The sequence below is a fragment of the Colletotrichum navitas genome, assembly GCF_030913465.1.
Source record: "Colletotrichum navitas strain CBS 125086 chromosome Unknown LY79scaffold_27, whole genome shotgun sequence".
Classification (NCBI taxonomy): domain Eukaryota; kingdom Fungi; phylum Ascomycota; class Sordariomycetes; order Glomerellales; family Glomerellaceae; genus Colletotrichum; species Colletotrichum navitas.
The window spans coordinates 112,676-128,715 of NW_026850573.1; the positions used below are offsets into that span (position 1 = coordinate 112,676).

A 16,040-nucleotide genomic window follows, 5' to 3' on the forward strand; every position below is an offset into this window, starting at 1 on the left:
GGTGAGCGGCAGGTGCGGACAAGCTCCACGACCCCGCCAGACAAGCAATTGCATTCTATCATATCCACGACCGTGCCGTCCAGACCTCCTCCAGCCTCACCCCGAACACCGTAAGAGGACATTTTTATTCTCTCCCGGGTAGGCGGATTTCTTCCCTGTACAACTGCCCATATCGTTTCCTACATCAATCAGCGGAGCTATCCCACGTCCTTTGGCCACCACGAAACGAAAGCTTGGGGTTGGAGCTCTTATCTCTTATCGGTGTGCCCCGGTTAAACCGTGGGTCTTCTCCCTGCCCATTTTTGGCATCAGGACTGTCGACCACGTTCAACACGTCTACCTCACCATCAGCCTTGTCCGGCCTCAGCCTTTGCACACGCCGCTGCATCAATCTTGCGCAGAGCCAGAGCTTTTCAGGTAAACTCTGAATCTGTGAGTATCCCCAATTGCATACCATGGTGCTCTGTGTTGGCCTGGGCAGCTCCTATCTAGGGAGCCCCTCCCAAGGCCGTGGCCTTATTGAAAAAGGGCGCGTCTGCCTTGTCACACCATTCATTTTGCCCATTTCAGCATCGACGGCTAACAAACCTCTGCCTATAGACCAACCGATCTACGATTGCTCAAGTCACAACCATGGCGGACGTCAAACCTGAAGACACCCCTGTGGAGGACCACAACGTTGAGAACAACGACAACAATGAGAACAACAGCGTCGGCGAGGAAGACGGCCACGATGAGGTGCGCTCAAGAGGCTTTTTCCGCCATTGGCTTCGCAGATAAGAGGAGGTAACTGACAGCACAATCGTAGGAGGAGATCTCTGCGATGAAGAGACGGGTAGCCGAGATGGAAGAGGAGGCAGCTAAACTGCGCGAGATGCAAGCCAGCCTCGACCAGCAGAGTCGGGAGCTGTCGGAGAATAAGGAAGATATCGACAGCCGCAGTATCTTTGTCGGAAACGTCGATTACTCTGCCTCGCCTGAAGAGATCCAGGCTCACTTCCAGAGCTGCGGCTCCATCAACCGCGTCACAATCTTGTTGGACAAGTTTACTGGACAGCCGAAGGGGTACGTCACGCTCTCCCTGCTCGCCACGCGCGAACCGGCCTGATGATCAATGATGGAGCTAACATGATGCCGCGCTTAAGATATGCTTATGTCGAGTTTACCGAGCCGAGCCTCGTGGCCCAGGCTCTCGTACTCAACGAGAGCGTCTTCAAGGGTCGCAACATCAAGGTCGTCCCCAAACGTACCAACGTTCCTGGCATGTCCCGCGGTCGCGGGCGCGGCGGCTTCCGCGGCGGTCGTGGCGGCTTCGGGCGCGGCGGTTTCCCGCCTCGGGGCGGCTACCGCGGGGGGTACCGTGGCCGAGGAAGAGGAGGATACACTCCCTATTAGGCAGGGTTACGTCTCTCGTAGGCTCGCGCCCGGCGTCAAGTTGGGATTGGTGGACGCGACACGGTTTATCACTTCGATTGTATCATACAGGACCGGTAGGGAAAGGGGAAAGCTTCGTTATGGCGTTCAGGGATAGGTCAGGCCCAGTACACAAAGTCGATGAGATGTAACTCCTACATTGCGAAAGGTGACAGAGTGCTCCTATTTTCGATGCGGAATATCGGATGGTGGACGACGTCCGAGACACGATACTACTAGTCTGCACACGACAAACTTGTGGTCGAGAACAAAACAAGCCTTGGGTAGAACACCATCCTGCACCCTCTCGCACAATTCGCCGGTTCAGGGGAGACACTGAAAGCTCCCTCATGGCGACGCCAAAGACCCAATCAGCGCCACCGAGTACCCATAAATGTGGTGAAGATAGCAGACGATACGTCATATGCGCATCAAGTGATGGATGATACCAATGAAAACCTTCCTGGTCGGGTTCGTAGCAAGACAAATGGGCGGACAAGCCTAGCGGTGCCGTCCTTCCGCGGTTGACCCACGAAGTCGCCCGATCCGGGCGCAGAGGCACCGCCGCCCGCCCGCCCCTTGGAACGCTCACCTTTCTGGGGTTTCCGACGGCCAGCTGACACACGGAAGTGCCTATTCGTCCCTCTGATACGACCCAAGGGGGGGCACCAGCCGGGGAAGGGCCTCGATCGCCGCTTCCGGGTTCAGGCCGCCCTGAACCTAACCATACAAAGCCATTTTCGCACCGAGGGACCGGACCTGATGGGAATAGCTCGGCCCAGGGAGAGCCAAAGTAAGTCTAGGGCACGTGCATCCTGTTAGAAGTCGATGCGCACAAGTCGGCAAACCTACGACGAATGCGATTTAGAGGTAGGCAGGCAGGTCTTAAAAAAGGAATGGGCGGACAGTGATTCATTGGAGGGACACGACGAGTGGGGGGGGCAGAGAACAGTGTTCATTGGATTAGGGACTTTGTGTTACCTATTTATGGCATACCATGTGCTCTAGGCAAATTCTCTTTCGCGTGCTCTCTGGTGTGCACCGAGGAGAGTATGTGGGATGGATGGATGGAGGGATAGCCGGTTGGCTGGAGCGTCATGGAGGGCGGCGAGGGAAGGGAACGGACTGGACGTGCCGGGCGCCATTCAATGCTCCCAAACCTCTAACCTCAGGCATGTTGACATGCCGGAACGCCGGACGGGGAGGAGGGGGTCGGAAGTTAGCTGGGGTGGCCGCTTGCCTGGGAACCCTGAAGAGAGCGAGGTGGAGATTTCGAGATGGACACTGGAGTGGAGCGTGAGAAAGAGAGAGGGCGGAAGAGAGCAAGAAGATATCTAGACACCGCAGAGGGAGAGAGGGATAGGTAGGTCGAGAGGAAGGGTGGCTGTAGCGCATGAGGTTCGGGAAACGAACGGGAAAGGTAGGATGGGACGAGGAACAATGCGCTGTTTCTGGTTTTGTCGTGTTCCTCCTTCTCCGTATCCGTACCTAGGCTAGGTAGGCGCCGCAGGTAGCTTTTTCGGATGACTCTTTGTAGTTTCTAATCCTGACCATAACATGAGAAATCCATCGTGAGAAAATCTTGGCCTTGCCCCCCCCCCTCCTTCCTCGGCGAAGGTGTTCCAATAACAAGGCCAGAGAGAAAAGGAAAGAGGTGTACAAGGTTGGATTGGAAAACGAATGATTCTTAGCAAAGGTATCGATGTCGCCACAGGAGAATCATGTAACGAGTATGATGTGCTCATGCAATCGCTTGGTCAGGTTCTAGATCTATCTTGACGGCTCGAACTGAGGGGCCTCCCAGGCAGTTTTTATGGGCTCCGGCTGTTAGGCATGGCTGGCGGGCACCGCCAGGGTACAGGTCAGGTCGGGTAGGGTCCCCGTCCCGAGCGACAGGTACTATTGCTGAAGCCACCCGAAGCTGGGTCTACCTAGGCGCACACACTATCTATCCGTACTCTGAGAGCGAGGTAACTCTCTCTCTCAACCCAGCCCAACCCAACCCGTGCCGACTCAAGAAGGGATGGGGCCGGGTGTGGTGCGGTGTAGGAAGCAGGGGCTTGTTGGATTGGCGGTTTTCTGACGGTCGTAGGCATCCGAAACGCCATTGAGGACGGCGTTTAGAAACCGAAGGAGGCCTGCCACGGTGCTTCCCGGGGGAGTGCTTTGTTTTGGCTTCCTCCTGGTGCTCCGCACTTCAGCTGCCTCCCGGTTGCTTGGCGGGGTACATTTAAACAATGCAAGGGCAGAAAGGGATTGAGACTAGAGAAGCCTTGCCTTATGAAAAAAAATTGTACGATAGAGAACGGAACAGGCGAGCACGTTGAGCAGCGCCTGGTGGTGTCCATTGCCAATACCGAGGTGGAATCTACATAGTACTTTGATAGATAGTGTTCCCTCATCAGCCTCTGCACCCGTCTTTGCTCAGCGACTCCGCCGTCAAGCAGATCGTGCCTCCTGTGGTGCAATAGCGCAAGCCTAGCATGTATTTGGATTTGAAGAGTCTGGATGTGGGTGTGCTAATTCGCAATGCCCCCTTGATCATGGCAACTGTCTGCTGCCCTGCGACGGCCGCCGACGACACACTCAGCTGAGCACCTTTGCTCGCTTTCCGGCCGGTACCCCAAAGTGACTTCCTGGCCCCGCCAAGTACTAACAGGCGCGGATACGCCATCCGCACCAGCTTCTTTTGCCTCTCTCCCTCTCCATGTTGCAGGTGCCGTAATCACTGTGCCCAGTCACTGCTTACTACTACGGGTGGTGGTACTTTTGTCCACCACCTCAGTCACCAACGGGCAACGCCCACAGAGCAGGACTGAACCTTGTTCCGGCTGGCTGCGACCGGTTACCACCTCAATACACCTAACTACCTATCTACCTACCTACCCACCCACCGCCTACTTCACCTCCCGGATCACGCCTAACAACCTTCACTACCTACCTACCTAACTACCTACCTACCGACTGTGTTCCCTTTCTTCCGGCCAGAGATACATCCACTCGCACACACGTACCGTTTGACAAGCGCTCAGACGAGGGGGGCGACTACCTTACCAAACACCAAACCCGCTCCATTCTATCTTCTTTCCTTCAACAACCAACCTCTAGACCCCATCGAATCCACCAGTCGACCCTCTTTGATCCTCCCTCCCTCCCCTCTCGCCGTTCGTCGACAGTCCAATATCCTCTGTCCTTCATCGCTGGTTCGAATCCATCCGGTCAGTAGGTAGTATTCTTACCGTCCGTCCGTCTGGCCTTCCGTGCTTGAGCCTTGCTTGGCCTTCCCGCCGCGTCACCTTATCACCCATCCCCCCTACACTAGAGGGGACTTCAAGGGCCGCCCCCCCCAAAAAAAACCAAGCCCACTTGGCTCATCGGAGCGGGGGGCTTTCTGCACCACACAGCACAGCACAGCCTCATCTCTGCTGGTCGCCGTCGTCCTTGTCATCGTCAACGCCAATCCGGACTGCCTGACCTCATACCAGCAGCCGACATTTTTCCCCGCTGCTACTGCTGCTGCCTCCCGACGTCGCTGAACGATCCCATTTCGCTGTAACCTTGCGACCGGCCATTCTCAAACACTTTCGCCGCAACCTCCCCAACCCCTCATTTGTTCCAAGAACAGACGACCGTCTTTTGAGTACGACAGGTATTTTGGGAGTCGACACCGTTGTCGCTGGCTATCCCGCGACGAAATGAGTTCCTCCCGCAACGATGCCGGGCAGCCCAAGTAAGTTCTGCTCATGCTCCCCCCTGCTCTGCTCTGCACACAATGTCATCTTGACGACATCGCCGCCGAAAGAACCATGATAGCTAACTGTGCCGTCCCTCAGCCGCAAGCCCAACCTCCGAGTAACGAGTTTGTCATCCCCACGTCGCGATCATGCGCAGCATCGGCAGCAGTAACTAACTTGAACGCAGTCATCGCCGCAGATGGCTTGTACAAGCGAGATGTATTCCGTACGTTGTTCCCCAGAGCCTCCCAGGTACCAGCTCGTTGACTAACCTTGCCTAGGGTTTCCCGACCCTTTCGCCGTCATCACTGTCAATGGAGACCAGACCAAGACCACGACGGCTCAGAAGCGAACACTGAACCCATACTGGAACGAAAGCTTCGACCTGTGAGTAGCAGTTCCCAAGTTCCCATCGTGCCCGTCGTATTATGCCATGATGCTAATCGGCTACAGTCACGTAAATGAGGACACCATTTTAGCAGTCCAGGTGTTTGACCAAAAGAAGTTTAAGAAGAAGGATCAGGGTTTCCTCGGCGTCATTAACGTCAGAATCGGCGATGTCATTGAGCTGGCACCAGATGCCGATGGTAACAATTCCCCGCTGTGACTGGTTGCGGGCTCGACTGACATTTTGTGTTGCACAGATCAAATGCTCACGCGAGACCTCAAGAAGTCGACCGACAACCTAGTAGTACACGGAAAGCTAATAATCAACCTGTCCACGAACCTTACCACACCCGCTCGAGCTGGGCAGGCCTCGTCTAGCCGACCGTCACTCATTCCGCCGGCGCAAGGATCTGGTATTTCGACACTTTCAGCCCCAGCAACTGATGCTAGGCCGGGCTCCGCGACGGGTGTCCCGAACGGCGGCCCGGCACCTGGCTCTCAGGTCAACCTTCCGCATAGACCAGCCAGTATGACATCAAACGGCCCTCCCCCCGCTGCCAACGGTACCGCAGCCTCTGCACGCCAGCCCAGCACCCTCAGCCCCTTTGAAGATGCGCAGGGCCGGTTGCCTGCTGGCTGGGAACGCCGAGAGGATAACCTGGGCCGTACCTACTACGTCGATCACAACACCAGGACCACCAGCTGGAACAGACCGACCGTTGCCGGTGCCGTGGAACAGAGGAACGACCGCGAAGCAGCTACCCAAGTGGAGCGTCAACGGCATCAAAACCGAACCCTCCCAGAGGACCGAACGGGCGCGAGCTCCCCTACTCTGCAAGCCCAGCAGGCAGCCGCTGCCGCCGCCGCTCAGAGCGCGAGTAACTCTACCATGATGCACACTGGAGCGACAAGCCCGGGCACTGGCGAGCTGCCACCCGGGTGGGAACAGAGATGGACTCCAGAAGGCCGCCCGTATTTCGTGGACCACAACACCCGAACGACCACCTGGGTCGACCCCCGTCGTCAGCAATATATCCGTATGTATGGTGGACAGAACAACCAGAACGGCACGATCCAGCAACAGCCCGTGTCACAGCTAGGACCTCTGCCAAGCGGCTGGGAGATGCGCCTCACAAACACAGCCAGAGTGTACTTCGTCGACCACAACACAAAGACCACGACATGGGACGACCCTCGCCTGCCGTCCTCCTTGGATCAAAACGTGCCGCAGTACAAGCGCGACTTCAGGAGGAAGCTTATTTACTTCCGCTCGCAACCGGCGATGCGCATCCTTTCCGGGCAATGTCACATCAAGGTCCGGCGTTCTCACATTTTCGAGGACTCGTTTGCAGAAATCACTCGGCAGTCCGCCACTGATTTGAAGAAGCGGCTGATGATCAAGTTTGATGGTGAAGACGGTCTCGACTACGGTGGTCTTTCCAGAGAATTCTTCTTCTTGCTCTCCCACGAGATGTTCAACCCCTTCTACTGCCTTTTCGAATACTCCGCCCACGACAACTATACCCTCCAAATCAACCCCCACTCCGGAATCAACCCTGAGCATCTGAACTACTTCAAGTTCATCGGCCGCGTTGTCGGCCTGGCCATCTTCCACCGTCGTTTCCTAGACGCCTTCTTCATCGGTGCTTTGTACAAGATGATTCTTGGCAAGCCGGTCGTCCTGGCTGACATGGAGGGTGTCGATGCCGACTTCCACCGATCTCTGCAGTGGATGCTGGACAACGACATTTCCGGAGGCATCCTCGAGCAGACATTCTCTACGGAAGACGAGCGCTTCGGCGTGATGACTGTTGAGGATCTCATCCCTGGCGGTCGCGATATCGATGTGACGAACGAGAACAAGAAGGAATACGTTGACCTCATGGTCAAGTGGAGAATTGAGAAGCGTATTGCAGAGCAGTTCCAGGCGTTCAAGGACGGCTTCCATGAGCTTATCCCTCAGGACCTTGTCAATGTCTTCGACGAACGTGAGCTTGAACTGCTCATTGGTGGAATTGCCGAAATCGATGTCGACGATTGGAAGAAGCACACCGACTACCGTGGTTACACTGAGTCGGACGAGGTTATCCAATTCTTCTGGCAGACGATCCGATCCTGGGATGGAGAGCAGAAGTCGCGTCTGCTCCAGTTTGCGACCGGTACTTCTCGTATCCCCGTCAACGGCTTCAAGGATCTCCAGGGCAGTGATGGACCGAGAAGGTTCACGATCGAGAAGGCGGGCGAAATCAACAACCTTCCCAAGGCCCACACATGGTATGTTGTGACTCCGGACTCGATTTAAACCCGTTGAAACGTACTAACCTTCACTCTGTAGTTTCAACCGTTTGGATCTGCCGCCATACAAGAGTCTCGAGATGTTGCAGCAGAAGCTCACAATTGCTGTTGAGGAGACTATGGGCTTCGGTCAAGAATAGATGCCCCATCATTCTTACCGACCCGCATGAATGCTTCTGCAGCACAGAAGCACAATCAAGACCTGCACCTCCTTTACACAGTAGCCAGGCATTGTTTTGACTCGAGGCGTGCGTATCATGCATCTAGCCCACTTTGTCTCTGAGGATTGGGACAGAATTCGAAGCTCGTTAGTGTGGAAATTTGCAGCATCAAATTCATTCGGATGTTTGGCGTGCGGTGGGGATATTTGGAATAAAGCTTTGTTTCTCTTATCTCCATGCGGAGGGCTGTGGGAAGTGATGACGACAGGGAGCGATTCGAGCCGGAAGGCGGCAAAGTACGAGCAGGGGAGGATGGAAGTACCGGCCGTGTTGTACCAAAAGCTCCTTGGGTGCGGCGAGTTTGCATCAGGAACCTAGACGTCTGCGAATTGAGTCGCAGCCAGGGGAGATTAATAACTGTTCTGGAGAGGAGACCTCGACCCGACAGAGGCTCTCGAGGGCAGGAAACAAGGAAGGGCTAGCCATTGTTTGAAGGGCGCATTTGATTATAACGGGCATCACAAATCTAGTGCGGAATCCGCATCGGACAGAGTTTTATATATACACATGACTCACTTGGGAAAACGCCCCGGTTGCGTGACGTGCTCTGCAACTTGGCCTTGTATTCCATGCTGCAACAGACTTTGTGACGTTTGTTTACGCATCTCGTGCTGTTGCGACCATCATCTCTCTCGATCACGAGCATCATCAACGCGGAGCACCCCAAAGTACATCATCGTCACTGTCGAACGGCAATGACTGGGCATGATGGTAGGGGGAAAAACGGAAGCAGAACTGGTAATCTACAATCCACCCGCGGTCGTCTACCGATGGATCCTCCGCATATGTACATACACACGCGCGCACACGCATATCCGCATACAAAAGAAAACGAAGCCTCGCTCAGGTAGGCTCCAACGTGCCTGGTGTATCTCTGTCTCTTTCCTCAGGCCGGGCTGTTCACCTGCTGGGCCACTAGAAGGGCACCCCTAGAAACAGATACGACCAAAACAGCTGCTCCCCCCTCCCTCCCTCCCTCTCTCTCTCTCCCTCTCTCCCTCTCTCCCTCTCTCCCTCTCTCCCTCTCTCCCTCTCTCCCTCTCTCCCTCTCTCCCTCTCTCTGGGCCGGGGTTTTCCGCAAAGCCTTCCTCCCAATATGCTCATTTGACTTACTTGCTTTGGGCGAAAGCTTCTACTTGCGGTACCACATGCGGGTGATCTTGGTGTTGCGCATCTTGCGCTGAAGCTGGAAGATGCCGTACATGAGGGCCTCGGAGGTCGGGGGACAGCCGGGGACGTAAACGTCGACGGGGACGACGCGGTCGCAGCCGCGGACGACCGAGTACGAGTAGTGGTAGTAGCCGCCGCCGTTGGCGCAGGAGCCCATGGAGATGACCCAGCGGGGCTCGGGCATCTGGTCGTAGACCTGACGGAGGGCCGGGGCCATTTTGTTGGTGAGGGTGCCAGCGACGATCATGACGTCCGACTGACGGGGGGAGGCACGGAAAATGATTCCGAGGCGGTCCTGGTCGTAACGGGGCGTGGAGAGGTGCATCATCTCGACGGCGCAGCAGGCGAGACCGAAGGTCATGGGCCAGAGGGAGGACTGACGGGCCCAATTCGTTATTACGTCGAGGGAGGTGCTGTGAGGGGGGAAAAGAAAGAACTGATGTTAGTCATCTGATTTTCAAGGTGAAATGGTTTTGATGCCGGGCATGGATACGAAGCAGTCGGTTGTGTTTGGAAGAGAGGAGGGGGGCCCGTACAGAGCATATTGCATAACACCCTTGGTGCCCTCCTGGCTAGGCAGAGGAACCTCCTTGCGCTCCTTCTTGATGAGGCCGGTCGAGTGCGCAGCAGCAGGGCTGGCGTCCTTTCGTGACGAGGAGGAGATGGAGGCGGCGGCGACTCTGAAGGGCATGACGGACGCGGTCGGCTTCGCTACACGTGGGAACCAATTGAGGTTAGCCGATGTACAGGACCACCATGGCGATGAGAGTCTCAATTGCATCGTAGAAGCTGTTGCGAGTTTCGATTCGATGGTGGCGGGCGGTCCGCGAAGGAGTTTTGTGCGTATCGGGTGCTCGGCAGACCGGCTCGAGGGGGGTGATGTGGAGGGAGCTTACCTCGCAGGGCCATCGAGGCCGCTGTCCTCGTGGAGGAAAGCATCTTGTCGGGACCGGTAGAGTGATGTCGTCTCTTTCGCGAGAGGTATCGGACTTGATGGAGTGGAGAGGATGTATCGCGAGGGGGACGTCGGTGAGGGAGCGGCGGCCGGCGACTCAATGGACGAAGGGGATCGGTCGGTCGGGGGGGCGGACCTTTTTTGGGTGTAGGATGGTTGACGTTGTCGATGGCGGTTGATGGTTTTCGCCTCTTTTCTCGCTAATGGTATTGCGAGCAATCTGATTGGCTAACCCGTGACCGAGATGGTCCGTGTGTAAAGCACGTGGGGATGGGGGGATATCTCGCCGTCATTCAGGCGTTGTCGATACCTCCTTTGGCAGGATCGCTCGTCCTCTTTCGCCGGCTCTTCGATGCCAGAGGGGCTCGATTTGCCACAGAACTCCTACGATTTCCTAAAGCCGGCATCATGCATCCAGTAATTCTTCGACCAAATCATGATGGGTTTCTTGAAGGGTCCCTGCAATATGTCCCTGGACGTTCAGCTCCCAGCTCCAAAAGCTAATCCCTAGAGCATCATTGTGTTCCCTGTGCGATCTTAAGGGGACCACCTTGGGTACGCATCTCGGTTTGCAATTTCCGAATTGGCAGCGACTAGCTAGGACATGCCTTTCTCAAGACGGCGGCTCGGAGGCGCTACTAAATGTATATTCAAGATTCCATACCAGTGCGTGGCTTGTTTGATGTGTTACAGCCGCGCTGCGCTCCTCGGACTGCAAGAGACGCATAAAAGGAACTTAGCTCCTGCAACGTGGAAGCTTTGAATCAGTCTTCCCTGTCTATCTGGGGTATCTACAGCTGTATATAAAGTAAATAAAATAAAGTAAAACCAAAGCTACGGAACCCAGGCGCAGCGAGTGCGAGAATCTCAAAGCCAATTGACCTTCCCACAACCTTTGCACACCTCTCGTCCAAGCCCTCTCGAGTCAGCCAAACTTATTCACAACAAACTTCATCTCTTCATCAAAGCATCGCCCTGCCTCGAACCTTGAATCTGGCTCTCAATGGGAAGATTCATGTCACAATCACCAGAGACTAGCACTCATCGAATCCCGAGCTCCCCTTAGCAAGCAGGCAGGTTTTTCCATTACAGTCGAAGCGAACTCAATGCATCCTAAGCACATCTCACCACATTCAAGCTCCTTGAAACCTGTTCCTATCCCTCTGATTTCTCAGAGAAGCTTTAGGGCCAAGTACACCCGGACAACTACTTTGCTTGATTCGCCAGCTCTTCGATGCCAATTATTGAACAATAAAACTTTACAAAGATATACATATATATGTGTGTGTGTGTGTGTGTGTATGTATATAAGCAAGAAAACTCTTGCTTTGCAACCAACTACACGCACGACCGATTTGGAGTCTTTAGCTAAAGTTGACGAATATCGAATGAGTTGTCGGTCAAAGTGGTGGGGCCTTGCCGGGGCGGCTTCCCGGCGGACGAGAGCTGAATCGGTGGTACCGTTTTGAGAAGAGAACCCGAGCCCATTCCCTAGGCAACCAATAATCCAGCAACGTGATGGGCGATGTAATTTCAATGAAGCAGCCCACAGGCCAATGCCATCAATATGTTTTGGTCTTCAAGTCTCGGACAGTCGTGGCTCAAACGACTTGACTGAGGTCACTTACAATAGCTCGGCGCAATTTCCCCCCACCAAGCAAAATATGATCCCTACGTCAGTGAACCGGGGTGGATAACGGGAAAGGGGCTACAGAGCCGCGCACTTCTCTTTACAAGAGCTACCCACAATGCAAATAGCTTGGCGCTTCCTCAAATGAGAATTGTCGACCGTTGTGTTCGTGGACCCGACCCTCGTATCTCTCCTCGGGCTCGCCATGGGCAGTCTGTTGCATCCGAGACCTTGCCGATGACCTGATCGATCTCCTCGCGGGTCACCGAAGCGGAAGAAAACTCACCTTCGCGATGGCGTGGAAGGCCAATCGTCCGGCGCCCAGCTCGGTCAAACCCTTGCTCAAAGGCGTGCTGGTGACCTTCATCCTGACCTTGCTGTTGACGAGTACCTACATGTACCGCGATACGATCAGCACCAAAGCCTCTCAAGTCAAGTTCACCGATGGCGCCGCGACCGACTACTTCAAGTACCCCTTCAACGCTAGCGACGCCGATGGAAACCCAATCGACTGGCTGATTCACGACGCGCGGGCGAAGCACGCGACGATACTCCAGAAACGGAGCCGTACTCTGCACAATGCCGCCCAGCGCTACCGTGAGCGACGAGGCAGACACCCGCCCCCGGGGTTCCAGGAATGGTTCCATCATGCTATGGAGACCGATGCAATAGTCGTTGAAGAGTTCTTCGACCAGATCTATGACGACCTCGGGCCGTTCTGGGCGCTCGACACCAAGACAACTTCGAAGCGGGCCAACGCAGGGGAGCACGTCGTAAGAGTGCGCAACGGCACAGCGACGGGCGATGGGAACATGGAGGATAAGGAGCCGTGGCTGGGGCTATGGACAGCTCTGGTGTCCGAGTTTGCAAAACATCTGCCCGACGTGGACATGCCCATCAACTACATGCATGAACCACGGATCCTGGTTCCGTCGCAGGACATGGAAAAATACGTTGCGAAGGAGGGGAGGACGAGAAACATGCCGCCCAAGAACAAGGTCACCTCTCAGCTCCAGAGCTTGACGAGCGTGGATGCTGCCCGAGAAACTCCGTACTCTAAGGGGTGGACAAGTGGCGACCGTCGCAAGTACTGGGACCTCGTCCGAGAGGCATGTCCTTCAGATTCCCCAGCAAGAAACGTACCTGCGGCGACGGATCTTTCCCTGCCACCAACATTGCCATACTTATGGAAAGCACCGTTTGCTCGTCGAGGCTATGTGCAGAACTTCACCATGTCCATGGACCCGTGTGTGCAGCCTCACCTACGTTCGCTTCATGGCACCTTTGTCGAGCCTCTGAACGTCAATACGACAAAAGATCTCATCCCCCTTTTCGGGGGCTCCAAGCTCCTCGTCAACTCGGATATCCTCATCCCTGGCGCCATGTACCTCTCCGACGACCCAAGCTACACCGGCGGCAACGTCCGCGGCCCCGCATGGCCCGAGAAAGTCAATCGCCTCGTATGGCGGGGCATCGGATCCGGAGGCCTCGCCCAGTCAGACAACTGGACGCATTTCCACCGCCAGCGGCTGGTAGAGATGCTCAATGGCACCACCGTGCACGGCATGGAGGCCAACGACGTCCGCGCGATGACCTTCGACATGCCCCCTCTAGAACGTTACAACACTCTACGCCGTCGCCAGAAGCAGCTTGGGAGGTTCCTCTCCCAGTTCGCGGATGCGGGCTTCACGCACCTGCTGTGCGGGCCCGCACACGACCGGCGCAAGGAATGTGACTGGCTCGCGCCGCACTTATCGGTGGTCAACGCCACGCCCATGGCGGAGCAGTTCTCGAGCAAGTTCCTCCCGGACGCGGACGGCTACAGCTTCAGCGGGCGGTTCAGGGCGTTCCTGCTGTCGACGAGCGTGCCGCTCAAGGCGACGGTGTACGCCGAGTGGCACGATAACCGTCTCACGCCGTGGTTGCACTACGTGCCGCTGGACAACACCTTCCAGGACCTCTACGGCGTGCTGGACTTCTTCACCGACGGCGATGATGAGCCGCAGGGGTTGTGGGGCGTTCACAGTGTGCTGAGGAAGAAGAGCAAAGGCGACGACGCTGCGAGGTGGATTGCAGAGCAGGGCAAGGAGTGGGCGGAGAAGGTGCTGCGCCGCGAGGATATGCGGCTGTACGTCTGGAGGTTGTTGCTGGAGTTTGCGAGGCTTTGCGATGAGCGTCGGGATACGCTTGGCTACGTGGATGACCTTCCTTGAATATCTCGAGTTTCGATAGGCTTTACAGCTATGACTTCTGACGAGGTGTTTTGGTTTGCAAAAGACCAGAAACTATATTAGCACCAATGAACTAAAAGTGGGGGGGGGGGACTGCATGGCAAGCTTTCGACCGCAATTTCTTCAGCTTCTTAAGCTCAGTATTCCATTTGGATGTAACCTGGTTGACCCAGCGCCTGTCGATTTCGCGAACTAGCGTTAGCCTTGCAGAAGTCTATACGGCGCAGAAGACGGACAGGTGCTTTGCTTAAGCTTTGCCCACGCACATACAGTCTAGGTTGGCTCAACATAGCCCTCTGTGTCGGCGCCAAGGCGAAATGAGGGGGGCTTGTTCTCTCGTGATGGTACTCAAAAGCTTGCCGGGAAGTTTGGACGGATGGATTTTCCAGCTTGTCCTGCCGACCGAGTATATCATACCTTTGGAAGAACAGCATGTATAATAACATCCCTCCTGTGAAACCAAGTTTTCCCACTCTCCAACCATTCCGCTTTTCAGCCACATTTAGTAGGCTCTACTTTGGTAGACTCTACTTTAGTAGGCTCTGCTTTATTCGGCATCAAGATGCAATTTTGCGCGACTCCCCAGGATGTCACACCTACGGCGTCCTGTTCCCCTGATTGGCGTCACCGGCGACCGAGCAAAACACAGTGGCCGAAACCACCCATCGTATCCAAGATGAAGATACCTACTAGGCTCAAGATACGACAAGCTCGGTCTGCATCGCAGGAGGTCAGTAACCATGTTCAAACAACACAACACTGGTGACGATGTAAGGGCTTACTCGCTTCCAGACAATGCAAACCTCCTGGGAGGATAGAACGAGAGTCTCAATGAGCGACTCCCCGAGCGAGACGGAGTTGGACGAGAAGTGGAACATCGGAGGTGTGTCTGAGCTGGAGATCACACTACTGCTTGAACAAGACCAAGAGCGCCCTTGGCGCTCTATCGGAAGATCCCTGAGGAAGCGGTCGATGAAGGTCCGCCAGAAAGTTCGTCAACTCTTCCGTTTACAAAGCATTCCCACCACGCCCGGCAACGAAGCCTCAAGAACCCCTTCGTATTACGCAAGCAAGACATCAACAGATAAGGAGAAGGCTGCAGAGACTGCGGGGGGTGGGGATTCATTGAACGACAGGAAGTGCTACCGCGAGGCGACTCGCTTGTATGGGGCCCTCGCAGCCCCGTTCGCAATTATGGGAGTGGGATATCCCATGGTGATATTCTAGAATTCATCTTTCAGTAGTCAGAAAGGGAACAGGACAGGCATAGGGAGTGAGGTGGCCAGGCCTTTGTTCGAAGAGCTGCTGGGTCAGCGAGGTGTTTGATAATCCAAGAGTGGTTTGTGGACTGACACACATCTTACTCAAACGAGACATGAAGAAACTGAACAGTACCTCCGAAGGCATGGTATCACTTTCTTTTGGCAATCGATACTTTTAGTCCGGTCATACAAGAGCTCTACTCTGACATCTAACATTCAACATGGGTATACTCTTTGCATTCAACACGGAGTCCGGATGAAGCCTGAAGCTGAGGCACTCACCTCATAGCTTCCCCCCCTCGCGGATCACATATAATATAAAAACCTACAAGTCCTTTTGTCTTGCGCTTCGATTATACTATATGGCGGCTCGCGAAGTGGCGTGTGTATGGTTCTCAACCTCTCCAGGGGTCAAAGGCTGTCTTATAACATATCGTTTCTTATTGAGAAGGCGCATCGCAGCGGTGCCTAGGCTCTTTTCGTATTTGAGGCTTTGTTGCCTCCATGGCGGAAGCAGAGGCTAGGCGTTTCCCATTAAGGAAGCTACCTGCTTCCTTCTAGCCTGCTACTTACTTACCTAGGTAGCTTAGGTAATCATCGACATGCCACGCACACGAACCCAACAGCTCCCACCGATGTCGGATGCCTAGCGCTCATACTGACTCAACCAAATGACGTACCTGACAGATGGTTATCTAGTCCGATATACTGTCCATTTTACCGACGCTGGCTGCTTTGGTAA

General features: G+C 55.1%; 7 protein-coding genes across 7 annotated transcripts; 5 read left to right on the plus strand and 2 right to left on the minus strand.

The window, feature by feature from the left end:
• Nucleotides 1-260: 260 nt before the first annotated feature.
• Nucleotides 261-1,436, plus strand: LY79DRAFT_188038 (uncharacterized protein). Its single transcript, XM_060551360.1, has 4 exons — nucleotides 261-432; nucleotides 601-738; nucleotides 809-1,065; nucleotides 1,146-1,436. Exons 2-4 carry the CDS (start codon nucleotides 634-636, stop codon nucleotides 1,393-1,395), a joined length of 612 nt encoding a protein of 203 aa, XP_060414445.1. The 5' UTR covers nucleotides 261-432; nucleotides 601-633; the 3' UTR covers nucleotides 1,396-1,436.
• Nucleotides 1,437-2,659, minus strand: LY79DRAFT_188156 (uncharacterized protein). The gene is made up of 2 exons (XM_060551361.1): nucleotides 2,410-2,659; nucleotides 1,437-2,212 (listed from the first exon to the last, which is right to left on the minus strand). The coding sequence occupies exons 1-2, from the start codon at nucleotides 2,410-2,412 to the stop codon at nucleotides 1,478-1,480; spliced, it is 738 nt and encodes a 245-aa protein (XP_060414446.1). The 5' UTR covers nucleotides 2,413-2,659; the 3' UTR covers nucleotides 1,437-1,477.
• Nucleotides 2,660-5,108: 2,449 nt separating this feature from the next.
• On the plus strand, nucleotides 5,109-7,969 carry LY79DRAFT_669472 (HECT-domain-containing protein; the record flags this gene model as incomplete). The annotated part of the gene is made up of 7 exons (XM_060563647.1): nucleotides 5,109-5,143; nucleotides 5,247-5,272; nucleotides 5,335-5,373; nucleotides 5,429-5,534; nucleotides 5,601-5,734; nucleotides 5,792-7,808; nucleotides 7,870-7,969. 7 exons carry the CDS (start codon nucleotides 5,109-5,111, stop codon nucleotides 7,967-7,969), a joined length of 2,457 nt encoding a protein of 818 aa, XP_060414447.1.
• A 1,087-nt stretch (nucleotides 7,970-9,056) lies between these two features.
• On the minus strand, nucleotides 9,057-10,341 carry LY79DRAFT_552830 (uncharacterized protein). Its single transcript, XM_060557737.1, has 3 exons — nucleotides 10,117-10,341; nucleotides 9,757-9,931; nucleotides 9,057-9,633 (listed from the first exon to the last, which is right to left on the minus strand). Exons 1-3 carry the CDS (start codon nucleotides 10,157-10,159, stop codon nucleotides 9,183-9,185), a joined length of 669 nt encoding a protein of 222 aa, XP_060414448.1. The 5' UTR covers nucleotides 10,160-10,341; the 3' UTR covers nucleotides 9,057-9,182.
• Nucleotides 10,342-10,355: 14 nt separating this feature from the next.
• Nucleotides 10,356-11,009, plus strand: LY79DRAFT_552833 (uncharacterized protein). Its single transcript, XM_060557738.1, has one exon. It carries the CDS (start codon nucleotides 10,446-10,448, stop codon nucleotides 10,677-10,679), a length of 234 nt encoding a protein of 77 aa, XP_060414449.1. The 5' UTR covers nucleotides 10,356-10,445; the 3' UTR covers nucleotides 10,680-11,009.
• Nucleotides 11,010-12,129: 1,120 nt separating this feature from the next.
• Nucleotides 12,130-14,115, plus strand: LY79DRAFT_552836 (capsular associated protein). Its single transcript, XM_060557739.1, has one exon. It carries the CDS (start codon nucleotides 12,201-12,203, stop codon nucleotides 14,016-14,018), a length of 1,818 nt encoding a protein of 605 aa, XP_060414450.1. The 5' UTR covers nucleotides 12,130-12,200; the 3' UTR covers nucleotides 14,019-14,115.
• A 328-nt stretch (nucleotides 14,116-14,443) lies between these two features.
• LY79DRAFT_188299 (uncharacterized protein) lies at nucleotides 14,444-15,462 on the plus strand. Its single transcript, XM_060551362.1, has 2 exons — nucleotides 14,444-14,766; nucleotides 14,829-15,462. Exons 1-2 carry the CDS (start codon nucleotides 14,599-14,601, stop codon nucleotides 15,261-15,263), a joined length of 603 nt encoding a protein of 200 aa, XP_060414451.1. The 5' UTR covers nucleotides 14,444-14,598; the 3' UTR covers nucleotides 15,264-15,462.
• The last annotated feature ends 578 nt before the right edge of the window (nucleotides 15,463-16,040 follow it).